A 26,929-nucleotide genomic window follows, 5' to 3' on the forward strand; every position below is an offset into this window, starting at 1 on the left:
TTGCTAGAAAGATGTTTTCATACTCTTAAAAATGATGTTTCGTTCTTATTTTCAACTAATGTGAGATCTCACGAATTTAACGGTGGTTAACATTGAAGAAGGTAAATACGGGAGTGACAGTTAGTAAAAAGTAATGGAGGTAATAAAATATGTTGAAGGCGAAGCCATTAGTTACAACTTCAATCAAACTAAATTGGAAATGACAGCAACACCGAACCATATCTCTCCCACTTCCTCACCAATAACTTTTTAATTATTCACCTGCAAATCATAAAGGAATCATTTCGCCATTAATAACTACCCACATTCTAATTTTTAATTTTTATTTATAAATATTATTAAATTAGGTACTGTCAAATTTATATCAAACCCACGTGGCATAATAATTGACACATCATCATAGATATTTTCGGACTAAATTGCAGGTTATATATATATATATATATGTTGTGGAGGGCAAGTTGTAAGAACAGTAAGTGGTGTCTGAACAGAGGCATCGGAAGGCCGGATTTTATGGGAAGTAAGTGAAGCGAAGCTCTGGTCTGCATTTCCCACTTCCTCCCACGACCTGTTTGCCGGCTGCCTCTTAATTATTATTATTTTTTTAAATACAAAAATTCTCCAACCCACCAAAATGTTTTTAAATACTTTATAAATAACAATGTTTATATTTAATAAATAAATATTTTCCAAGCCCCAACACAATGTTATGAACATGGAAGAGGTCATCTACAAGAAAGAAATGATATTTGTTCGGTTAATAATGTTATAAAGCTTGACAATGAACTAAAAAATAAAGAGTCAAATTGTTAATCAAAATTTAGAATTAAAGAAAGTATTTAGGTTATAATTTGGACATGTTTTTAGTTAATAGAAATTAAATCAACAAGATTACTAGCGATAATTAATATAATTAATTGGTGTATTATTAATATTTGATATGAATGAACTGATGATGAATAATTGGTTGAAACAGAATCTTGTATGGGATGTTTGCCAAATAGTTTGATAACAATAAATGTGGCCATCTTACTATGTGACAATAGTTTTAATAGGAAGAGTGACTGTTGTAGAGAATAATTGCAATGATCAATTTAAGAAAAAAAAGAACATCATGCTTATTCCACGGTTACCTTTAAATGTAAATAATCACTTGAACCATTCCATAGTTGGCTAACCATTAAAGACAATTTAAAATATAACAATATAATTTCCATATATGAATAACCATTTCAACTAATCAACACAGCAATAACATAAGTACAGTGACCAAACGCAATTACTCTAAAACATCGAAAACCAATATTAAAATAGTATTTTAAAAAAATTAATAAAATTTGAAATAAGAGATTCAAACATCCAACTCTGCAATCAAGAGTAAATATTATGAACTCTGCAATCAAAATCTTCATCCATAAAGTTGACATGAACTCCTGGTTAGATCACGACAAATCTTAAGAAAAGAAAAGAAAAGAAAATGACCAACACATTTCCTAGACAAACATCAACAAGAAATACGTTTAGCTAAGCATTTTAAATCCAAATGACACTCGAGCCATTTATATCTTTTTGAAACCATGCAATAAGTGGCCATAGATTGTCCATCGGGGATTTAGGTCCAGGTCTAGGTCCACGAATGGGTTTTTATTGGAATAAACTCTCAAGATTAAGGATATATTTTTGTTATCCATACAAACAGGTAAAGAACAGTCCGTGTTTTTCAGGAGGGAAGCATAACTAAACCCATTGGGTAAGAGAGGCAGATTCAAATATATAATTCAAGGAAAAACCATTGGGAAGAAGCCCTCCTCTAACACTAAGCAGCGCCACTAACCCATGGCATACTTCTGGGTCCAGCTTCTGGCGGTTGCCTCGTACTTGCTTCTGTCAGTCTTGTACATGTGCGCAATCTCTGGCACCAAAGGGTCATCAGGATTCGGGTCTGTCAGCAGCGAACAGATTGAAAGCAACACCTGTGAGACAAAGCATAAACATATGCTTAAATTTAACAAAGTATAGTAGTTAATCCGAACATAACTCAACTAGTTGAATTACGTATACTAAAAGGTCAGAAGTTCAAATCCTCACCTCATGGGTAGAACTTTATATACATACATATATATACATACATACATATATATATATATATATATATATTTATATATATCCTCACCTCATATTACAATGCATGTGTATTCTACGAATGAAAACAGATATTTCTAGTCATAGAAGTCTAAGCGGAGAAAACAAAGCCAAACAGCAGGAAATGCGAATTATAACATGTTTCAGTGCTAACCGAAATGGTAGTTGATAGCATCCACTTGATATCTTATGCATAATTTATGTAATTCAAACCAAGAGGTATTACGGAAGAATCAGCATCCTAATCAATACTGCGTGTTTGATTCATTTCTCGAGTTATATCATCGTGAGAAATGAAACTATTCCCACCATTCTTGAGAAATATAATCAATAAGACTCCAAATGGGTATATATTAATAAAAGTTAATATCCTTGTATTTATGTTACTTCCATCTCGGGATAATCCCCATTGTTCCAGAAAAAAGATTCCGAAAGTTTTGTTCAGCAGTAACAGGGCCATATATCCTAGCTACCCATCTAATGACAGGCGGGATGAGACAGCAAGTAGCACATCAGAAATACACAATTCAGGTCAACTTCCATTAGATAATAATGCATAAATAATCATTGAAATCAGTATTTTTCTCAGTACTCATAAATCCCGGTTATGCAAAGAGTGACAACCTTAGAAATGGTTAATGCAGGACTCCACTGTTCCTTAAGTATGTCCAGGCATATGCTACCGTTGCTGTTGATATTGGGATGGAAGACCTTTGTTCTGAATGCAACCTGTATGCGTTAATGAGCTCAACTTTAGCCACCAATTATATATTATTATAAATTGAACGAATAATTTTACTGGATATAATGAAGTAATATAGTTGCCCTAAACCTTCATTGGCAAATACACAAGTTCTAGACCTGGTTAACATAACACAAAATTATGTGCGAGTGAGATCTGTATAATACATGACCAAGATCGCTATCAAACTATTAAGTAAACTAAAGTAGTTCCAGAAACTGCAAACTCGTTTGAATATTGAAGATTTTGGCATTAATGGAAAGATACCAAGATCGCTATCAAAATAACAAGGATTTTGGCATTAATGGAAAGCTCGGTTTTTTATTCCAAAGTGAAGACTTGGAAGAGGAAAACTTGGCAATTCCTCCTGCAAAAGAGGCTGCTAGTTTTGGGGATAATGCACAGGAAAGCTTGAGGCAAGCATGCATTTTTCTCCCCTTCTGCATTTGGAGTTATTTCAACAAAGGATTCTTCATGGGTTGGTCTTGTAGATTATTTAAAGAAACCAGAGGTTAGTTTATCACCAATTCCAAGTGAAAAGAAGAAGAAGAAAGCCTCTTTGATTCTTCTTCGCAGGTTGGACTTTTAGATTATTTGAAGAAATTAAAGGTTATTTTATCACCAATTTCAAATGAAACGAAGACGAGAGCCAAATGGAGATAGGATTCAAAAGTATGCAGTAAACATGTAAGTTGGCCCTATATATATATGTAAAAGAAGCTAAAGGGTGCACAGAAGTTCGGGCCAACTTTCGGTTCAAAGAAATCTGTTAGATTTCAAACACATTTATAGTATCGCTTCACTTATTGTCCAATAGAAGTGTTTTTTTGTAATTCCTTTGGCATCTTGCCCTTTTGTAATTTCATTATTCAATGAAATGAAGGAACCTATTTTTCAAATAAATGAAAAACAATAAATAAATAATAAAAAAGAAGTTTAAGTTTCTCAGATGGAAGCTCTTAAAATTCTCTTTGTTTTGGTCGCAAAGAGGATTCAAAATTTTTTTAGGAGATTTCTTTATGAGGCATGTAAGGAAAATATTTTAGCAACCTACTTTTGTTGGGCGGTTAAGTTTTGAAATTCCTCTAAACGGGATTTAATATAAAGCTCGTTTCATTTCCTCGTAATTTTCAGTTGTCTAGGAGACCTTTGTATTCTTCAAAAAGAGTTTTGTACCTCGTAACTTTTCGTTATCTCAATGAAAAGTTAGTTTTGTGTCAAAAAAAAAAAAAAAGAAAAAAAAAAAGAAAGATACTGAGGCATAAAGAAGTGAAAGAGAAAAGATGTAGTGTAAATGAAGCATATCACTTCTACGTACCTTGGGTGGTTTAAATGGATAATCTGGAGGGAAATGAATGTTGACAAGAAATACTCCTCCTGCATATGGACTGTCAGGAGGGCCCATAATTGTTGCTTGCCAATGGAACATGTCTTCAGCTACTGGGCCTAAAGATTTTCATTGAATAGACCATTAAAATTAAGTGAACATGATAATTCTATAACCATTATTTATGTCACACGAGGTACAATAAAAATATGATCTAACAGGGAAAAAGTCACAATATAAAATTCATAAATGAAAAAAGACGGAAAAATATAAAATTTACGAGCAGTTCCACTTACAAGTAATATCATCGTGTGAAGACTTGCACTAAAAAATTTATCAGTAAGACTAAAAGTGGTTCTTATTCCACCAGTAGTAAATTTTGAAGGCTGATTACAAGTTTGACATCCAAATTTTCAGTTCTCACACGAAGAATTATAATTAAATTCAAAATTATGATACAAAAAGGTTGGATGCAAAATCCTTAATGAGCAAGCTTAACCACTGAGATATTTTTATTGTAGATGTATCAGGACTTCGAAGTTATAAACTTATAAGGTCATCAAGGTCATAAAATAAAATTATGATACACAAAATATAGATGCAGAATCCATGATGAGCAAATTAACTACAAAGATATTCTGATTGCGGATCTATTCACTTGGAGATTATAAACATAGAAGGTCAACTTCAAGGCTCAATAAGCAATCGATAACATAACTCTCTGATTAGCTTGAATATTTTCAGGGGCGGTAACTTTCAGTTTCCCCTTTGAATATGTCAATATCCAAAACTTCCACACTTATTATAAATCTTCAGTTTTAGTCTTTGTACGTTACATATACAAATATATTTTGGTCCTTGAATTCAATTTTTATATCTATATTTACCAAACACCTAATACAGACATGTGTTTTGTGGATATTTACACATAACAGAACTTGGAGCTAGAAATAGAGGATCAAGTGTTAGATTTCAAAAAGATTTATGATAAATAATTAATGAAAAAATAAGTGAAGAGTTGAATGATATAAACAGATGACTTAAACGTTTAGGGACAAGAACAAAGTAAGAATAAGTATAAATTCTGCTTTTGAATTCTATTTGACGTGTTCATATCAGTTAGAGAGAAGTTATGCATTAGTCGCAGCAGTTGGAGAGTTATTTTGCCTACAAATACTCTTGTGCAGATGCGATTATACTTGGCAAAGAAATACAGAAGGATTCCTCTCTCATTCTTTCTTTCTTCTGTCTGTTCAGCATTATTCTAGAACTTTATGATTAGGAATCGAAGGAGGCTTAATGTTTTAAACACATACAGGGAAACTGGTAACAAGTTCACCAAAAATAAGCAAACAAAAACGACGCCAAACTGACAAATTAATGCTCAGCACACAGTCGCAAACATGCACAAGGATCATAAGCTAGAACAAATTGGAATGTTACTATGATCCTGTAGCAGATACGGCAGTTTTAGAACAACAACAGTCAGAATCAAAGATCAGAACTCTCAATTGCCATCTTCTAAAGTCCTAACATGTCGAAAACCTAAAAACGTGCAATAACATGATCTATCCTCGCTCACTCATGCTAAAAACCAAAAAACAACAACAAAAAAGAAGAACATAAACATCAAACAGAGCTCCATCCAGTTTTGCACGAAAAAAACAAAACAAATCAAACAAGTAGATTTTCAATTTTTCCAAGCCTCCAGGTAAATCAGGCAGGAAACAGGTGACAAGAACGACGATGAAAAATGTTAGAAAGAAGAAGAAACCTGCACTGCAAGACGTAGGAGGATCCTTCTGGAGATCCTTGAGCTCTTTCAAGATCCGCTTCGAAGCCATCGCCAAATTCCAAAAGAGTGGAACCTCTACAGATCATTTCGAGTAGAGAATCAGAGAGAAAGAACAAGGAAGGAAGAAATGAATACACCAAAAGAAACAAAAAAAGGAAAAAGAAAACAGAAGCTGAGAAGAGAAGAAAGGAATAGAAAGCTCACCTTGAGATCCTCCTGCGTGTTCGTTGTTTTGCCTGAGAGAAGAGAGGATTTACAATTATTTACAAATCCACTTTATATATTCCAAAAAATATAAAAATAAATTAAATACAGAGAAAGGGTGGGAGTGGGGGCTGTGTACTATACTCCGTAGACTCGTTTAGCTGATTGGTCTTTTCATGTGGACCCCACCATGAATATTCATACCAATTATTTACATATTTAATTGCATCACTCTATTTGTTTCCCTACAACCCTAATCCTTCACATTATTTTTACTTTAACCACTATTCTTTTTTCTTCTTTAATTACATCTAAATACTACTTTTTATTACATATATTTTTAAAAACTTATTATTAATTTTTAATTTAAATTGTTAATTTAAAAAATATGAAATCTAAGTACAAAAATTAATCATAGAACAATGTAATTTTTAAAAAATAATTAAATGGTTATAAAATAAAACTTTGGTCTTTCAATTGAGTTTTTATGACTTTTATTTTCTTCTTTTAATTCACCAAATTCAAATTACTAAATTAGAAGGTTTAAAATAATAAATATTAAATTTGAAGCAAAAAAAAACAATATTATGAATTTTTCGCTCTCCACCATGTATGAAATTGTTAACTTTGAGCATAAGTTCTCATGATTTTGTTTTGTACTTCTCCAAAATGTCTCGTACCAATGAAGATGGTATTTTTTTTTATTATAAATCCATGATCATTCCCTAAATTATGGGACTTTCATACAATATTGTATTAATTGCCCTCTTTTTTCATTCTCAACTCCCTAATTATTTAACATAAACATTACTCCGAAATAATAATTAATAACACAACTCCCTAATTATTTAACATAAACATTACTCCGAAATAATAATTAATAACAGCTACCGTCTCCAAAAAAAAATATATATATATAATTTCGTAATGGTTATACAAATAATTGTTGTATTATGACAATCCATATTTATAATCTTATCCTTTAAAAAAAAAAATTGTCTATAAGCTACAGAATTATTATTTAATTCCGTGATTATCTCTTATTCTTTGAGCTTAAATTTATGGTTGACTCTTTTGAATTTTCTAAATTAGAATATTCTCTATTTAAAAAAAATGAATAAAAATGTTATTGCTCCAGTCAAAGATGCACTTTATTTTAAATTTAAAATAAAAAAAGATTCCAATCACTTGTCTTTATCCCATATATTTTTTTATGTACCTAAAGAATTACTAAAAAATAATTAAAAAAAAAAAACCTTTTTTATTTTTTTTATTTTGAGAAGAACAAAACTTAAATTTTGCCATTTGTTGGCCTTTGAATTGCAGCTAAAAATAACAAGCCGAGTATGAACTGAACTTGTTCATTTACTGTTGCAAAACTAGAATCTGAAAAAGAGATTCGAATCTAAAAAGAAAAAAAAAAAAAAAACTTGTAAATACTAAATTCGATGTAAGAACTATAAGAACAAATTGGGTCCAAACTCACTGAGAGGCTAAATTTTCTGTCCCAACAACTTGTGGCATTGAAGTTTCAGATTGATGCGTGGAAGAAGGTCGATTCTCGGCTTCCATTGGTCGAACGGTTTCGATCATCGTCACAACTTCGGCCATTTTAGGTCTCTGATCTGGTATCCTGGCCACACATGATAAGGCTATCTGCAACATCTCAACCATTTCTTCCTCTATGTTGGGATACCTCATTAGCTGTATATCAAATACTTCAGCTGTCCACTCCTCTCGGACAACTGAGTGAACCCATCTCACCAAGTGGACGATCTCTTCGCCACCGGTTGCGTGTATTGGAGACTTTCCGGTAAGAAGCTCGAGGAGTACCACGCCGAAGCTGAAAACATCTGAAGCCTGTGTTGCCTTGCGGGTGTCGGTCACTTCCGGGGCTCGGTAACCAGCAGCACGGGATATAGGTGGAGAGAGTGAGCTTGTTATGGTTGCTAATCCGAGATCAGACACACATCCGTATTGTTGAGAGTTTAGAAAGATGTTTGAGGATTTCACATTGCCATGGACTAGCTTCCCTCCATTTTCGGCATGGACTCGAGCAATCCCTCGTGCTGCACCAACTGCAATTCTCAATCTAGTGTCCCAATCTAATGGGGTCTTTTCCTCTCCGCGTTCACCTGGAAAAAAAAGGCACATTTATGACTCGGAGAAGCAAGCATAAACATTTGGAACACTGAAAACTATCGAAGTCCACTGCTACCAAATATTCTCCTCCTCGAATTTTTCCTTTCGGGCTTCCCCTCAAAGTTTTTAACACAAAAGATCCCACATCGGTTGGGGAGGAGAAAGGAAACTACTCCCTACTAGACGCGTGTTAAAAACCTTGAGAGGAAGCCCAAAAGGGAGAGCCCAAAGAGGACAATAGCTGCTAGCGGTGGCCTTGGGCGGTTACAAATGGTATCAAAGCCAAACACCAAGCGGTGTGCCAGCGGGGACGCTGGCCCCCAAGGAGGGTGAATTGCGAAATCCCACATCAGTTGGAGAGGGGAACGATATATTCCTTGTAAGGGTGTGGAAACTACTCCCAAGTAGACACGTTTTAAAAACCTTGCGGAGAAGCCCGAAAGGGAAAGCACAAAGAGGACAATATCCGTAGACTTGGGCTGTTACAAATGGTATCAGAGTACAGTCTCGACTTTATTTTCGGGCACGCAGCTGATTGTAGTGTTAGGCTAAGCCATTCCCGTAAAAGAATTCACAGCTTACAAGACAAACTCTGGCTTCTAACATAAAGTCCTTCCTAACAAACTAAAAATGAACTTCGCTCTTGATAACAAGTTGATAAAATCATATGGATTCTGCTACTAATTCAACCAAAATAGAGTATGCAATGAAAATTTTAGTTATAACCTTCAGTAGAGTGGGAACATGGCAAGCATGAATAACGAAACTACGAGGTACATAGTTGAAATGGTAACGTACCGTGCAACATAGCCGAGACGCTACCCTGACCATAGAAATCATAAACCATCAGCTTCTCATCTTTGGAATAATAATAGGCCTTCAACTCGGCCACATTCTCGTGCCTGATACTGCCCACAATCTCCATTTGCTGCTCAAAATCACGTTTCCCAGCACTTACATCCTTCAACCTCTTAACAACAACAGTGGTGGCATCCTCCAGAATTGCTTTGTAAGCAGTACCAAAAGTCCCCTTCCCCAACACCTCAGCAGAAGCCCTCAACAAATCCTCCAAGTCAAAAGCATAATGGCACCCCTCAAAGAACACCAATCTGTTGTTTGCATCTTGAGTCCTTGATATCACCTTCTCCGGCGACATTCCACCTTTCTGCAGATCCCCTGAATATGCTTCCCTCTTCCTTCTTGAACAGCATACAAGTATCAGAAAGCCAAATGCTAAGAGCCCCAGAATAGCACCAGCTATTATAATTCCTAATAATGCTGCTTCTCCAAGCCCTCCAGCATTCTTGGGCTTTTCATTCCACAAAGGCAATGGTGGGAGCAGGGGAGGATTGTTTGGCGAAGAACTGTCGAAGGATATGTCATTGCCTACAAATACAGACCTTGGAAATCTCTGTAGTGATTTAGGCACACTCCCATTCAGTTTGTTGTTGGATAAATCCAGAATCTGCAATTTGGGCATTTGGAGGTCAGGGATTTCTCCTGAGAGAGAGTTATTTGCGAGACTCAAACCCGTGAGTGCTGGAAGATTAGAAAGCGAATAAGGAATGCGGCCATTGAAGCCATTGTTAGAGAGATTCACAGAGGTGAGATTCTTCCAAACAGAGAAATTGGAAGGCAATGGCCCGGAGAAGTTGTTGAACTGAAGATAAAGATAAGACAAGTTCATAAGATTTGAGAAATCAGATGGGAAATCCCCTGTTATACGGTTGGATCTTAGACTCAAGATTTGTAACGCCGAGAGCCGGCTGAGAGTGTTCGCCGGAATCGGGCCGTGGAAGCCAACTCCGGGCAATCGAACGGCTATAACACGAGAATCATCTTTACTGCAAGTTATACCAGTCCAGTAATGGCAAACCGGAGAAGCCGCATTCCAATTAAGAGAGCGAGAATGAGGAAGATTCTTCACAAAATCAAGCAAAGCTCGCTTATCTTCAACTGGGTCGCCATTGATCGGCGCAAAAACCAACCCCAGAACGAGAACGAAGCTGAAAATCCACAGAGCTTCCATCGGAGGTCTGTAGAGAACAGAACGAACCCAGAAGTGTTTCCCTCCACGCGCGTCTATGGTTCAAACTGCAGCGAACCCAGAAGAGGAAAAACAGAGAAGAGAAATGGGTAAGATACACAAATTTGAAATCTATATAAAAAGGGAGAAAGGAATGTGAAGGAAAAGAGAAATGAAAAACCCAGATTCCAAAGACATTGTCGAGAAAAGTAGAAGGGTTTTGAATTCTTAGAACATAGTCAAAAAGGGGTTTATTATATTCCAGAAGTTAGCGAGGGTTCTTCACTCGAAACCAAGCTTCTTTTCGTTGTTTACTCAGTCACTCCATTAAGCATTCGCTTTGCTGTACAATCAAGAAACCCCAGAATTACAAGAAACGAGAAAGGCGAAAATAAAAAACAATTTGCCTCGAAAACGGAGCAAAAGCAGCAAATCAACGCTAATAATTAGCTCAAGATCTAAACCGAAACCCCCAGCTACCCCATCGCTCATAAAAAAAAGCAAAAGCAGTTCACAAATCCGAACCAAAAATTCAAAATGCAGGTCGAAAAAAGAGAGCCCAAAAAGAAAAGAAGGTGCAATGATTTCTCTATAACTAATGGCACGATGTGAATCAAATTCAAACGAGATGAACACAGTAATGGGTGGCTAAAAAAGCATCGAAACGAAAGTGGAAGCAGTAAAGTTAAGATTGCAGAAATATTGCCAAAAGGGAAGAGGAAAAGCGCTTTCAAACCGCTGCCATTGAAGCTCGGAAGAAGAAGAAAACAGCAATGGCGCCTGTGTCTGTTACACGCAGAGGGAAAATGGGGATTTTGAAGAGAAGAATAATTATATCGACGATTATTACAAAACGGTAAACTAATAATGGAGAAAGGGCAAACAAAAACCACAGTGGATTGAATGATGATTATAAAGCATAGCATTTTTGGACGCCATAAATTTTCATAAATGGAGACGAAGAGAGTTTCACGAAATGTGGGGCCGATTATTAATTACTACAAATATTTGGGGTTTATTTTTATTTTCCTTTTTTTAGTACCACAGCATAGTAGTCGGAGGTTTCTGCACCGACGAAATTATAATAAATAACATTATTACTTTTTAATGTCGTATTTATTTATGTTTTTTTAATTATTTTCAGGCTACGAATATAGGGAGTCTAATTCATTTATTAAAATTGCAATTAATTTCACAAATCATTATTCTTGCTGTTATATTGAACACGTGGCAATTATTCCCATGTTTTATATTTAGATAATTGTGTTAATTAATTGCATTAAATTTAAGGTTTTAAAATTGGTTAATACTATTTTCTTTACCTTTAGCGTAGTTGAAATTAAACTTAAAAGTATTAAAACAATTTAATATTGTTTGTTTATTAAAAAAAAAAGGTAACCTTTTTTCTATAAAGAAAAATCAACAACAGAATTTATTACGTAATAATTTTGACAACTGTTCGGTAAAGATGGCGGTGGGGCCCACTTAGCAGCATCGTAAAACCATGTCTTGGCGAACATATCCTTCCGCTGGCGGGAAATTAGCTGCTGGGACTAAGATGAGGATCAAATTTTACCGTTGTAAAATACCTAACCAAAGTTTAAATGTATATACGACAGTAAAGGTATAGTACATGAATGAATCGATATCAGATTCGAAAGAGAGTATATCAACAATGTGAATCTTTCTTTTCAGTGACTGAATCATAGAAATTTTATAGTTAAGCGTGTTTTATTTGGAACAATCGTATATTGAGTGATCTCCTGTAAATTTTCCTACTTAAGAGTAAATTCACTTAGCGCTTCAACTCAACTCAATCTTTTAGGATCGTGAACCTTATTTGATTTATTCAGGTATATGAAATTTAGGGTTGGTCGAGAAATTTTATCAAACTGAACTCATGTGCACCCCAACTTGGCTCTCTTAACCTAATTTCTCGAATAACATGTTTCTCTCGGACATGTTCGTGAAAGAAACAACATTAACATTTTACTGGAGAGTGATTTTGGGGATTTTATGGAATTTGGGTGGTTTGTTTGAAACGGGAAAAGGCCAAGAAGTAGGGCAAGAGAGGAGGAGAAGAACAGATCACATGGAAATGCATATGTTGGAGATAAGAATGAAGGTAATTGAGTGACATAAAAGCAAAAAAGATTGTGTTGACATGTTTTTGGTGGTTGTTCTTTGTCCCATGGAACAGCTTGGTTAGCTTCTAATGCTTGTCTTCCAACAATAACCCAACAAGACACAAAGTCAATATGTGGTGAAAGTGCTTTTTTTCAAGTCTAGTCCACTCTGATTTCACCCACTCCTCATGCTTCTTGCAAATCCCTTTCTTGGACCCTTCTTAATGGATTCCACATAAACCACTTCAATCTAATCACTTCCATTTTCCATTTTCTTGATTATGTTCCGATCCATCTAATCATTCTCTATCCATCCTATCTTATTTTCATTTAGTTCTTGTTTGATTTGAGTTGGTTTAGGCAATTTTTCGTTACACAAAACACCTTAGCCCTTTTATCCCTACATACATTACCACTTGACACATACCGTGTTGATGAACGGCTCATCTCGTCTTGACATTTTCATTGAGTTCGAGAAAGTTCATAAAATAAAGCTTTTATCCCGGAGTGTATGTAATGTTAGATTTTAATTATGTATGCGACATAATTTTCTCTTTGGTGGCACATTTATTTCAAAATTTTATCTAAAAAAATAAAATTTACTTAGATTTATTACAATGTCTAGAGTCATAAAATTAGTGGTTATGTTTATGAAAGGAGAATATAGTAATTTCGCCTTTTTCAATAGGATAAGACTAAATCTGTACAAGTTTAGTTAGGGATGAAATGGGCTTTTTTTATGCTTATAGGCCCAAATTTAGATGGAAGCTCCTCGGCCCAAATAAACAGGCCCATGACAGCTACTGTGGGCCTATTTATCCAAACCATAAAGGCCATATTTGGTTTGCTTATGTAATCATCGAAACACATACATCTTAAGAAATTTATTGATTTAGTATAATTTATTTTTTAACAAAATTTTAATAAAAAATTACGTTGAAAAATCAAAATTTAAAATAAATATTTAAAAATAATAATAATAATAATAAAATACTCATAGAAATCTAATATTTGAAAAAATAAATAAAGAATTTTGCGAGAATGATAAATGAAATAGATAGCGAGAATAACTTCATCATCCACGCCCGGTAGAAATCTTGAGACATATATTTTTACTTAATTTTGTTTAATTTAAAAATATTTATCCTTATATAATTTTATACCAAACTTAATTTAATATTTACCAACAAAATAATAATAAAATCGGAGAACGGAACAGGACAGCATCTCCACTAATTACCCCCACATGCATGGCATGCAAAGCCTAATCAGCAAAATGAATTCATTAATCAAATTAATTAAGTCATAGATTGTGATTAGACGTGAATTAGAATCAAACAAATAAAGGGGGAATCAATGGACATAGGGTATAGTTTTTAAGTACAATTCTTATCATTATTATATTATATGAATTAAATTAACAAATCTCTACAACTTCTACAACTTAGGGTTTCCCAAATGAATAATATCTTTATTATTTTATGTTTCTCTTTTTCTCTAAGTGCTCTCTTAAACTATCATTAAACCCGATGCCTTAATCACTTTATTAATTAATATTTATGTTTTAAAAATACTTTATTTCTTTTATTTTCCAAAATATTTCAGCACGAGGAATTTATGGGATGCTTCCTGCTAAATGCTGCTCGAATCTCATATTTCTACAATTTTATATTACCATAAAAGACAAAACATACTAAAACAACACAGGAATTACCTAATTGACTTTTATAACCAATTTAAAGATAAGTAGTGTAACAGCTAACCGTTACCACTTACTTTTAACAAATATTGTCTGTTTTTGTAAGCTAACAAATATTGTCTGTTTTGATCCGTTATGCATCACTGTCAGTCTCATGATTTTAAAGCGCGTCTACTATGACTAGTGTCTCGCATCGTCCAGTGACTGACATTGATACTATTTGTAACGGCTCAATCTCACCGCTAAAAATATTGTCCGTTTTGACTCGTTACATATCGCCGTTAGTCTCGTGATTTTAAAACGCGTATGGTGAGGAGAGGTTTTCATACCCTTATAAGGAATGTTTCATTCCCCTCTCCAACTGATGTGAGATCTCGCAAGCAATTAACGAAGTCATGTCGGGACCATGTAAGAAATTTAAATATTAGGTGGGAATTAATTAATTATGCAATCATAAGTGGGCAATAATTTAAGGGCCAATTATATTTGACCAAGCCATTTAATTGGAGAATAAAGGTATCTTAATTATGGGCCCAAAAGCTTCAAGTATGTGCCCCGTTAACCAAATATATTAACGTAATTGTCAAATTTATGAGGTACAAGAAAATCCTCGGATCAACCTTATATTAATTAAGGTTTATGCTCCCATTGTACTATATATTATCCATAAAAATTCTAATTCCTTGTCGGATTTGAATTGCATGGTTAGGGATGATCAAGAATCCATCTATTTTCTTCTTATACCCTATTTGTATTCAAATATAATACCTCAAGTTTAAAATTCGAAAATTTGGGTCCCAAACGTTCCAAATGGCATCCGAACAAAATCCTTCCACAATTACATTAAAAGTTCTTCGCTCGTGACATCGAGTTTAAGAAGGGTACATATACGAACTAATGATTATATCCGAAACATCTTAAGAATAAGCACGATATGGTTACGAAAATACTTAAAAAGAATTAATAGTTACTATTTATACTAACAAAGGGCACGAAAAAGAACCCTTTGGGCCACTCATGAAATAGACCCTTTCTTTTACTCCGTTTCAAACCTACTGTTAGTAGATATTGTCTATTTTGACTCGTTAAGTATTGCCGTCAATTTTACAGTTTTTAAAATGCATCGATTACAGAGAGATTTTTACACTTTAATCGACGTGGGAAGTAGATGAATCCATTAGGAGGTAGGGTTTGTAGGGAGGGTGGAAAAATGAAGAGGGCATATGGTTTATGTTACCAATGAGATTGGGGATGATTACAGGAGAGGGAACATAAGAATCAGACAAGATGTGACAATCAAATTTGGTCTTTGATGAGCTGAATCACAACAGTGGCAATGCAAATCTTTGAAAGTCTCAATCGGAGATGCTAATTGGCCACTTTCCTAATCTTTGCATTATTTACACTAAACTCCAACCTAATCTAATCATTAATCAACAAATTCACACTAATCTTTCTTCCTAATAGTTCATTTTTGGTCGAACAAACCCTAAAATTGAAACACAAATATAAAGGATTTTTATGATATGGATGGATCAAAGCTGGTAAATTAAGGGTAAAAACAATTGAATGAATGAAGATTGAAGAAGAAAAGATGAACAGGAAGGCAGGCAGGCTTTTGGGGGTGATATGACACTGTTTCAGGAAGTGAGTGACAATGTGATATCATTAAAGTTACATAGACATTGTCTAATTCTTCTTCCCCATCATGCATTCTCCCATTGGTTGCTTTGTGGCTCCCGCACTCCACCCTTCAATGTCTCCCCCCTTCACTTACCTCATTATTTTTCATTTGAATTCCATTCAATACAATACACTACAATTCTCTTTTTCGATCCTTTCAATCAATATTGAGCATTTTCTAAACAACATACTAAAATGATTCCCGTTGATTTGGAACTACGTGGTCGTTTCGTGAGGAAAGTATAGAAATATCGAGTATGTTAGCTCAATTTGTTAATATACTATAACATTTGTATGATGAATAACACACGAAAATGTTTGATTCGGGAATCTCGGAAATCTTTTCTATTCCCGTGCCTAAACAAGTTCCCAAATTTCAATTTCCAACATTGTTTACACCCAATTATGTTAGGTTTGTTTGAGTCAAAATAGAATTAGAATCTAAATGAACTAAACCCTAAACAAAAACATGTAAAAAGGTTTTTAAAAAAAAAAAGAACACAAATGAAAGAACAGCCACCCAGAATATTGGAATGAATCAGAACAAAGATCGAAAATTTTCGAAAACCCTTTTGAGAAAACACAAAATTAAAGAAACCCAAGTGAAAAAAACACACAAATTTTGGTTGTTGTTGGTTGTCAAGAGGTATGAAGGGAGCATGCTCCAAACAAGAGCCCTCAAAATGTTGCACTAAACAGACAGATCCATTCTGAGTCCGACACCAAATTCTTAACAAAAACATACCATCTTCTTGTTCATAGTCAAACAGCACTAACACTGCTGCGTGTTGCCTGTGTAGTGGCTCGTGGGTGCGGCCTCTGTCCACCATTTGAATCACTTTTCTTGGCTATCTGTCTCTCATGAACAGAAATGGAAGCTAAATCAAACCCTTAATTCATGCATTATTAGCCTAAAAATCTGTAAATCTCTTGAGTTGTTAAGTGTTTTGGTGGATGAAATTATATTTTAAGGAAGAAAGTGGGTAAATTTTGAATGAAGTGGGCGTGCTCGTAAAGCTGGTTAAAGAACACAAATCCGACGTCTAATTCTGGTGATGTTTGTTTTTTTCTTTGTTTTTGGAGATTCACTGCCCACTTTTGATTAGTCTTTTCACCTGCAGAAATGGAAAAGAAATTACTATTAGTTTATAATGTGAATTTGTACTTCCACCAACTTGGCTGCACAAAGCAAACAGTGTATTAGCCGTACTTAAATGTCTTTGGACTTGTAAATCTTCACATGCTTTTATACTCATGTGTTGCCCTTATGCTATTAAATTAATACATTATTCTTTGATTACTTTCTATAAAGAGCTGCGATGGGATTAAAATATGGTGTTAAAGTTACGATTTAAGTGGTCCAATTCTCAGATATATGTCTCGAGTCATTACTACATGCATGACATTTAAAGACATTAAAATGATTTTAACCCACGAATCCGTTCAAAGATGGCTGAAATAACTATGTAAGTTCACGATTTTTATGTAATATAAACTTGCACGAGGTCCTACAAAATTCACATAACGTTCTAGTCAAGTTAAAGTATCGAATTGTTCATGACCGTCGTTCACTGGTTTTTTTCATAAGTTGTCACGCAAAGAGGCAAATTCAATTATGATACTGTGAGATCTCACATTAGTTGAAGATTGGAACGAAACATTTCTCATAAGGGTGGAGAAACCTCTTCATAGTAGACGCGTTTTAAAATCGTGAGGTTAATGACGTTATGTAACGAGTCAAAGTAGATAATATTTGCGAACGGTGGATAGCCAATAGATCATCAAATAGTTCCTAACCTAATAGTAGCCCAACTCGAAAATAGAGGATTGAATTGTGAACTTTATTTCGATTGTTCGTATCATCAATCTAATCAACTTAAAATTTCGAGTTCGATCACCCCTGTATACTCCTCATAGTAATGTTGGGTTGAGTGACCGTGTGGTAATATTCTAAAGATTGATGCTTCTAACTTGCTCTTTGTCTGGAAATTAAAAAAAGAAAAACACAATTATTTAGTTTTGTCCCATCATAAACATGAACCCTAGGGACACTAGCCTTCTACTAGCATCTCTAGCCCTTAAGCATATTACTTATTTAATTAACACTCTTAATACTTTTTATTACTTTAAAAAATCCGTATAAAATCCAATGTGGATAAAATCTACACGTTCATCACATATCAAATCCAATTTTTATATTTAATAAATCCGCAATTTATTTCCACGTGGAGTTTTATCGTTAAAGATAAGGAGAACAAAATTCAAACTTTTGACCTATTTATCGATACACATCCCGTTTAATTCCGTTTATAATTTAAAAAGACTAAATTACCCTTCGGTAAATATTTGAAGTTAATTTTATCCACAAACAAAAAATCATTATAGCATAGTACATATGTACATATATATATATATGCCTTGGAAAGAATATGATGCTTCTTACTTAGTTATTAATAAAATTAGAGCAAAGTTTTGATTTTTATAGAGGAGATTAGGGCATATGCATAGGTAAGCAACAAGGATTCCAAATCCAAAAGAGATTTGTAGAGAAAGGGAAGAAGGGAGAATATGGGTGTGTCTCCCATTAATATTTTCTTCTGTTCCTTCCTCTAAAAATCTCTCTCTCTCTCTCTTCTTTCTCTCTCCCCCTTATCTTTATAAACCCCTCTTCCTCTTCAGCCTGAGATCCATGGCTAGTTTCTTCTCCAAAATTGTTGAATACCCTTTAAAGGGTCTCTCTCTTTGTTCTTGTTTTTCAGGGTTTGTGGTTGTTTGGATAATTTTGTGAGGGTTAAGAGAGCTTTCTTCAGTCCACTCATGGGTGGCCGTAGGGTTTAATTAGCTGCCGACTCATTCGTTCAAATACTGAGTCAATCAATCGGCTGTCGATTCAGTAAACGAGTGAATGATGCGGGAGACAAATTGAATCTTAAGCTTCCTGTACTTGGACTGAAGGGAGCTCCCTTTCCTTTTAACCCTTCTTTCCCCTTAAAATCTCTCACTTTTCCCTGTTTTTGGCTGTTAATTTTGCTTTTGAGATCGAGATCTCTAACAACTTCAACATTCATTCCATACCCACTTACACAAATTCAACGTTTTGTTCAAATAAATCATCAAAATCTTAACTTGTTCTTGTTTTGATTGGTAGAAAGCTAGCTTGGGTCTTGGATTCAGATTCTTCGCTGAGACAACCCATTTAAAGAAGGATTTAAAGAAGGTTTCAGGTGAGATTATCACTCAACTTCACGATTATTAGATATTGTTTACTTTGTCTCTGGAAAGTGTCTATTAAGGAGAGATTTTCAAACTATTAGAACCGATATGAGATCTCACAATTCACTCACTTAGAGCCCAATGTCCGGTGTTTCTGATATCATTTGTAATGCCTGAAATCCACTGTCGGTAGATATTATACTATATTTATGTTTTAGTGTTTGTTAGGGAGAAGTTTTTATATGTTTTTGTTATGAATGTTTGATGATATTATGAAGAAGAAGAAGGTGAATGGATTTGAAAAGAGTGTTGTTGTAGATTAGGGTTTTGGAAAAGATGGAATATTTTTGAAGGGACAGAGCAAAGAACAGAGAAGAGGTTACTGGACACGAGCTTCGACGCCATAGCTTCTTGGGTGTCGGTCTAAATGCTGCAACAAGTTCCCAGACATGTTACACTCTCCCATCCTTTTAGACTAGAGAGAGAAAAAGATAACTCATTTATGTCTGTGTATTTTACCATTTTACCCTTTCTCTTCTATGCCTGTCTTTTTCTTGTTATTACATTAACCATCTTTTTCAAACCAAATCTTAGAAGAAAACGACTGTTTTCTTTTCTTCTGTGTCTGATTATTAGCTTCTGAGATGTTTTTTTTTTCTTTTTGTTTATTTAAGGTTACAATTTAATTTAATTTAATTTAATGTAAAACTGTAAAAGAAGGAAAAAGATGATAGCTTTATTTGATGGGTTACTGAGTTTATATGTTGTCATGTTCTTGTTTTCTCTCCTTGACTGCAGCAGTCGTTGGTGGATCTCTGTGTCTCTCAATCAATATCTGTCGGTCATCGCTAGGCCTCTGGTGGTTGCCCTGCTGCTAGCTTCGTGGTGTCAGCTTGTTAAGTAAATCAGCCTTTCCAATGAGATTTTATGGGTAAAAAGGTGTTGCTTTAAGTCATTCAATTAATGCATAAAGGCCATCTGGAGTCCTAAATTCTCTCAGCCATCCGTTAAATTGCTATCTAAATTGGTCTCAAACACTTGTGTTTAGGTTCCAGTTGAGTTTCCACAAGCCTATGGGTTTCATCTTATATTTTCACCTTAGGGTTAGGTTAGAAATGTATAACGATTATGTGATCAATGTACGTGCATTTGTTGCTTAATTTGGATAGTCATAAGATCTCGTCTATATTCACGAATGGTATGCTATTATGTCGAAAAGATGTGACTCGGGTCACTTTCATTTAGTTGTGATGAAATTTCTTGGTATTTCAATTCATACAATTTGCTCGTGACTTATCTCGGCTAATACTTTATTCAAGGGTTATGTTTCGAGTTTTTTAACATTTCGTTTAGTGGCAAGGATGTACGAGACGATGGATGGGAGGAATGTCGTTTGAGTTATGGGGTTGTGTCAACATGTTTATACAAGCGAAGCTGTGTCACGGTGATTTTTGAAGAGTTCAAGTCTATCGTTAGCGGTTAAAGGATATTGAATTTGTAATGTTTTGATGGTTAACTGCTCATCAAACCCTGAAGAACCTGATGTAGCCAGAAACTTTGTGTTCATAAAGAAAGTTCCCCTTTTTTCAATCTTTATTAATATTCTGTTTCTTTTGTGATTGGACATGTTTGAACAATTTTATTAGAGGACAAAATTTTGGTGTTTCCAATGTCATTTTCATAATCATTTCGTTTCTTTTCACCATTTTCTTTTGAAATTCGTATGAAGTAATAAATTTTCATTCAGCCCTCTAAACATTGGGTAACAAGATGAAATGGTATTAAAGATATAAATAATTGATATCAATAATAGATGAAATGGTATTAAAGATGGTAGTTAGGGGGTTGAGGCGAGAAATGGCTTGAACCGTTCCGTTCACCATGCACCTGTTGAAGATTATTGAGAGTGAGTCCCACATTGGTTAATTTAGTGGAAGATCATGATTTTATAAGTGAGGAATACTATCTCCATTGATACGAGACATTTTGAGGAAGCCCAAAGCAAAACCATGAGAGCTTATGCTCAAAGTGGACAATATCTCATACCATTGTGGAGATTTGTGATTCTTAACATAGTATCAGAGCCATGCCCTAAACTTAGCCATGTTAATAGAATCCTCAGATATCGAACAAAGAATTGTGAGTCTCGAAGGTTTAGTCAATAGTGACTAAAGTGTTGAACAAAGGGTGTATCAGAGCCATGCCCTAAACTTAGCCATGTCAATAGAATCCTCAGATATCGAACAAAGAATTGTGAGCCTCGAAGGTTTAGTCAATAGTGACTAAAGTGTCGAACAAATGGTGTACTTTGTTCGAGGGCTCCAGAGAAAGAAGTCGAGCCTCGATTAAGGGGAGTGAGTCCAGTAGACAATGGAAGCACCGCCCCCATTCACTTGCTTATCGTAGAAGCTTTCAGTATCCAGTATAGTGGGGTTGAAATATGAGAGTGCCCGCCCTTTTACGATCTTAATTAACGAGTTAATTGAACTAGTTTACGATCATTTATGCTCCATCTTCTAATTTGAGGAGATTAAACTTTGAACTTATGTCACCATATACATACATATATATATATATATATATATATATATTACTTTATTCTCCTAATCTTTGGTAAAATTTGGTAATTTTTGAAGATTCCACACAACCCAACTTGCTTATTTTGAGTAGTTTTATGATGTTCATAGATTCTTACCCACTAATTTTTAATAAGCTACTATTAGGGTCCCTTGAATCAACTTGATTCTTGCATTTAGTTGTGTTAATGATTGATTTATACGTAGAGCAGGATTCCCAATGTCACAAAATCCAAACATTTCATTTATAATATATGCTTCTTGCCGCCATTGTCATAACCCCAAAGCCTCTGGCTTTACATTTGTTTTGTTCATATCTCTTGATTTCCCACATGCCCATCTTCTTCAATATGGTAATTCAGCTCTGGAATTCGGGTTTTCAGGTCGATAATACCCGAACTTGATACTATAATATATTTGAGAGTCATTACCAATCCTTACAGGTGCTGAAGTGGAATGTAAAACTGTACTATGCTGAGACATAACAAGGATACATAAGGAGAGGGATATCACCATAAGTACTCCAAAAAAGTAGGATAAACAGTTTTCACTTGAAAAGTTTTAACCGCGACCGACTTCCCTTTGTCCTTGCTTCAAGAAGCTTTGCGTGCAGAGTGTTCTCCTTTAGTCCGGGAGGCAATTTCGATGATGTCGATGTCGATGACTGTATGGTGTTCGTGTTGATCTCTGGGGCTGCTGTTGTTGTCCACTGTCTCACTGGACTTGCTTGGTTCCTCCACCCAGTGTTGCTGCTGGAGGCCTCACCATGAGCTTCTTCAGGATGCACATTGTCCCCATGAAGGAGTTGGTTTCTGATAACGCTATCCAGTATGTGATTCGAATTCGAGCCGTGGATCGAGTCTTGACAGTTCTCAGTCTGGCTAGGTTTGTTTACTTCAGCGGATATTCCTTCGTTCTTCTTGTTTCCGATGCAAGACATTGCCCAAGCCATTTGTTCTTCAAACCGTACTTGCAAGCTGGATGGAGTGTGGCTTTTAGACCTCTCGTGAGACCCGAGTTTCCTTTGCGTGTCGTTTGATTTCTCTACTTTGTCGATATGATCTTCTGTATTCTCATTTTTATGAGTCATGGTATTGCTGTTGTTTGGCTTGTTTAACTCGAAACAATGTGAATCGCTATCTTGAGAATCTTCATCGTCCCGAGCTTGAGGTGCACTGGTAGCCTCATTCAATGGGACCGACTCTAGTGAACTTCGATGGTCCTTTAACAGTTGATCGTTCTTGCTATCGTTAGCATCATTTCGTTTAGCATCAAGAAAGCTCTCGATTTCGACTTGTAATTTTTCTACCACAGACTTCTCGACATAAGCACCGTTTTGTTCTTGTAGCATCTGCATTCTTTCATCGAGCCAAGCTTCCGAGATATGGAGAATTAAACCATCACGATCAACTCTTCCCGTGCTGTTCCTATCAGATTTCTGTTTTAAGGCGTGCACCAGGTTTTCGTAGCGTTTTATGCCCTTCGCAAATTCATCACAGAGATCCTCCAAGAGCATCCTAGATTTTCGCTCTCGTTCTATCTCGTTTAGCGCATTGACAAGAGAAGATTTCGTCTCAGAGAGCTCTCTTGCAAACTTCCTCTGTAGGCTCTCAGATCGTTTCTTTAATTTCCTCTCGTTTTCAAGTTCATCCCTCATCGACAGAATTGCAGCCTTGATACGATCTTCTTCTTTGTTTTTTCTAACGAGTTTGTCTTCGGAAATTTCCTTTATTAAATCATCCATCTCGTGTCGATCAGCTTGTCGTTGTCGAAGCAGCTCCTTCATCTTGATATGAGTATGGCTGAGTTCTGTTTTCAATGCTTTTATCAAAGCTATATTCGACGCGTGTTGCTCTTCCAAACTCCAGATTCGATTTAATACTTTTAGCAGTTCGGTAGACGTCTTAAGACTATAATGTGATTCGCCAATTCTTCCCTTGAAGTCCGAAGAACTAGGAGTGATTGCAGGGTTGTAAGGTGCCACCTGCAAGAAAAGAAGTTGCAATACACATCAAGAAAGATGTTAGAAGAACTGAGTAAATGACGAGCCTGGTTCTCGGAATCGCTTTCGTCATTTTGGAACGCCTTCGATAAACATAATGGTAAAAGAACAACAGCCAACTTTAGTGATGATTTTCTTAAGCCAAACGGAAACAGAATGCACAAGGGAAGATTGTATCAGAAACAATATGCAGAAACATGGGTCCAATTCTAAGGAGAATCGATCGTATCAATCCAAGCCCACCGCTAGCAAACATTGTTTGCTTTGGTCCATTACGTATTGCCATCAGTCTCATAGTTTTCAAAACGTGTCTGCTAGAGAGAGGTTTCCACACCCTTATAAGGAATGCTTCGTTCCCCTCTCCAACCGATGTGGGATCTCACAATCCACCCCCCTTGGGGGTCAGCGTTCTCGCTGGCACACCACTCAGTGTCTGGCTCTGATACCATTTGTAATAGCTCAAGCCCACCGCTAGCAAATATTATCTGCTTTGCCCGTTGCGTATTGCTGTCAGCCTCATAGCTATGAATGTGTATGCTAGGGAGAGGTTTCCACACCCTTATAAGGAATGCTTCATTCCCCTCTCCAACCAACGTGGGATCTTACAATCCACCCCCCTTGAGATCCCAGCGTACACGCTGGCACATTGCCCGGTGTCTGACTCTAATACCATTTGTAAGAGCCCAAGCCCACCACCAACAAATATTGTCCGCTTTGGTTCGTTACGTATCGCTGTCAGCCTCACGATTTTAGAACGTCTGCTTGGGAGAGGTTTTTACATCCTTATAAGGAATGCTTCGTTCCCCTCTCCAACCAACGTGGGATCTCACAAAAGTTCATAAAGAAAGCTGACACTAGCTCATTTCCGTTAGTTCTCACTCTATGCTACCAGTTTGAATAGGACAATCAAACATTCACCATACACCTCCTCGACTCAAAAAGCATGCCTATTAGCCTCGAAATCGCATGGAAAAAAAAACTTGTTAAAGGTGGAATAGAGAAAACAAATTGTACCTCCATAGAGCTTCCGTAGCTGGGAGATATGGGCTGAAGAGCTTGATTGTTCCTTTCAATTGATTGATGATGTTGCAATAATGATGCAGCAACATGTCTCCTTAAGCTGCTTGCACTTGCTGGCTGCCATTTGAAGTTAAGGATAAATAGTAGACAGAACAAAAACTACCAACCTGGTTGATCTAAAGGTTAAGATCAATCATGAATAGCCAAACAAACGATAACACGTTGGATCGATTTTCTTAAGTAGAGCGTTCGGATAAAAGCGTCTAGCAATTCATCTAACGATGCGAAAATCTAAACCAAATAGTTCTTTTAGAACGCTTATGTGCACAACATCAGTTAGTCCCAAGTATGAGCCAAAAGGGATGAGCTAAAATGCAGTAAACCAGACACCAAATACCACATGACCTGTCTAAACCCTACAGCAAATTCGCCAACTTCTAACCAAAATCACTTGTTTGATGCCTTTTTTTGGTGTTCTTGGCCATACCAAATAGTTCATGGCCATACCAGCTAAGAATAAGCAGCTTGCCACAAGAACATTGGATGAAAGCTGATTTATTCATTAAACTGAAAGATGCACCAGAGGAAACAGAGAAGGAACATCATAAAGGGGAGTAATTAAGAGGCCAGAAAGCCCATCCTGAGTTTGTTATTTCAAGTAATCAACACAAATCAGCCACCAAAAATCCAAAGAAAACAAAACATCCATGTCCCAATTTTACCCTAAAACAGACACAAATCCAAAACCCCAAATCAAGAACAACAACCACCACAAAAAAAACAGACCTGCTCAGGAGAGCTGGGGCAAGGATCACCAAGAAAGTTGGAAAGTTCAAGGGCTTTGTCCTTATGATGATGATGGAAGTGGCGGCGGCGGATGAGCCTTGAATCAGCAGCACCATTAGATACGCCATTCTTGGAAGCTCTGTGCATCTTAGGAAGTGGAAGATAGTGATGAAACTCCCAAAGGGCAGCCGCAAGCTTTCTGGCAGAGATAGAAGCAGAAGCAGAAGCAGAAGAACTGTGAAAAGGGTCTGTTTGGTTAATGATAGTCTCTTGAGGAGGAGCCCAAATCCTCCATGAAGGCACTGGAGTGCAAGGTCCACATCTTTTCCCAATCAAAACCCCTCTCCTTAACTTTTTCCCCAAATTTTCCTCCTTTTCCACACCACCGTTTTCCATTTCCTACTCTTAAAAAAGACCACCCTCCCCCCTTCTTCTCTTTTCTCTCTCATCCATCCCTTTTTCGGCCCTAATTTCCTCTGGGGTTTAAGAAATCAAAACAGAGCTTTTATATTTTCAGGTGGGGTTTCTTTTTTCCCTTCAAATTTCCTTTCTTTTTTAACTTCCCACCCTTCCCCTCTGTGATCTTATCTGAGTCATTTCCATGGCGGCCTAAAAGGGGTGGTGGAAAAGGTTCTTGGGTTACCCGTTGGGCATCTAGCTGGGGTCACCACCTATGACATTTCATTTTTCTGTACGAACCAAATTGAAAAAAGAGGAGAATTTATAAGACCCCTTCAACGCTTATGTCCTTTCACATAATGTTCCACCTTGCCAAGATTAGATTTTTACACAAAATTCTCCCATAATCTTCTTAAATAAAAACAAAGGAATAAAAATATTGGCATTCTGCAGTGGAAAAAACACTGCACAGACTGTCCGCTTGCTTCCTCACGTGGACTTCCTCACTCTGACAGGAAAGCCAGAAGCTTATGGATTTGATTAATCCATAATCAAAGTAATTAATATTTAAACATGAAAACCAAAAGGATAAACAAGAGGTTTACTTGATTCCTGTGAATTTGTGATGTGATGTGATGTTTATTCTTGCCAGATGGGTTTGCTTTTGTGAAATGGGAAGTACTACTATCTTTCATCTGGACCGTTGAATTTAATACATGATTTGGCATTGAGATTGCTGATTTCATCGACCACCTGTCGTTAATGTCTTCAAACATTCTTACAAATGACCTGGCTTGCCCTTCTAGAACTGTCCCAACAATACATTTTAATGTTCTAATTTTCCACGTTTTTTTTTAAACCTTAAAATAATTTTACTTGTGTTTTTTTTATTTATTAGGAAAATAATTTGAATTTAGATTAATATACATTTTCTTTAAGTTTATTAAATTTACTATTTTAAAATAATTTTCAAATTAATTAATTTATAATAAATGGGGTTGATGGCCCAAAACAATACAAAATTGGGCCCAACGCTTAATGGGCTGA

General features: G+C 35.8%; 3 protein-coding genes and 1 long non-coding RNA gene across 10 annotated transcripts; 1 reads left to right on the forward strand and 3 right to left on the reverse strand.

Moving 5' to 3' along the window:
• Positions 1-1,615: 1,615 nt before the first annotated feature.
• LOC111459671 (ubiquitin-conjugating enzyme E2-17 kDa-like) lies at positions 1,616-6,288 on the reverse strand. Its single transcript, XM_023102684.1, has 5 exons — positions 6,211-6,288; positions 5,986-6,081; positions 4,203-4,330; positions 2,767-2,871; positions 1,616-1,973 (listed from the first exon to the last, which is right to left on the reverse strand). Exons 2-5 carry the CDS (start codon positions 6,053-6,055, stop codon positions 1,830-1,832), a joined length of 447 nt encoding a protein of 148 aa, XP_022958452.1. The 5' UTR covers positions 6,056-6,081; positions 6,211-6,288; the 3' UTR covers positions 1,616-1,829.
• A 1,209-nt stretch (positions 6,289-7,497) lies between these two features.
• On the reverse strand, positions 7,498-11,278 carry LOC111459698 (probable inactive receptor kinase At4g23740). 3 transcript variants are annotated; one of them, XM_023102720.1, is made up of 3 exons: positions 11,115-11,278; positions 9,151-10,446; positions 7,498-8,345 (listed from the first exon to the last, which is right to left on the reverse strand). In XM_023102720.1, exons 2-3 carry the CDS (start codon positions 10,379-10,381, stop codon positions 7,693-7,695), a joined length of 1,884 nt encoding a protein of 627 aa, XP_022958488.1. In that variant the 5' UTR covers positions 10,382-10,446; positions 11,115-11,278; the 3' UTR covers positions 7,498-7,692. The 3 variants fall into 3 exon arrangements, with proteins under 3 accessions (XP_022958488.1, XP_022958487.1, XP_022958486.1); XM_023102719.1 differs by having other exon boundaries at positions 9,151-10,721; XM_023102718.1 differs by having other exon boundaries at positions 9,151-11,278.
• Positions 11,279-18,341: 7,063 nt separating this feature from the next.
• Positions 18,342-20,764, forward strand: LOC111459145. Of its 5 annotated transcripts, none has more exons than XR_002713246.1 (3): positions 18,342-18,394; positions 19,035-19,110; positions 19,898-20,764. It is a non-coding gene; the product is annotated as an uncharacterized LOC111459145 (long non-coding RNA). The 5 variants fall into 5 exon arrangements; XR_002713247.1 differs by lacking the exon at positions 18,342-18,394 and adding an exon at positions 18,417-18,458; XR_002713245.1 differs by lacking the exon at positions 18,342-18,394 and adding an exon at positions 18,471-18,618.
• Positions 20,765-22,038: 1,274 nt separating this feature from the next.
• On the reverse strand, positions 22,039-26,216 carry LOC111459580 (uncharacterized protein At5g41620-like). Its single transcript, XM_023102564.1, has 3 exons — positions 25,484-26,216; positions 24,692-24,814; positions 22,039-23,659 (listed from the first exon to the last, which is right to left on the reverse strand). The coding sequence occupies exons 1-3, from the start codon at positions 25,877-25,879 to the stop codon at positions 22,223-22,225; spliced, it is 1,956 nt and encodes a 651-aa protein (XP_022958332.1). The 5' UTR covers positions 25,880-26,216; the 3' UTR covers positions 22,039-22,222.
• Positions 26,217-26,929: the final 713 nt, after the last annotated feature.

This window comes from Cucurbita moschata, unplaced genomic scaffold, assembly GCF_002738365.1.
Source record: "Cucurbita moschata cultivar Rifu unplaced genomic scaffold, Cmos_1.0 Cmo_Scf00022, whole genome shotgun sequence".
NCBI lineage: Eukaryota > Viridiplantae > Streptophyta > Magnoliopsida > Cucurbitales > Cucurbitaceae > Cucurbita > Cucurbita moschata.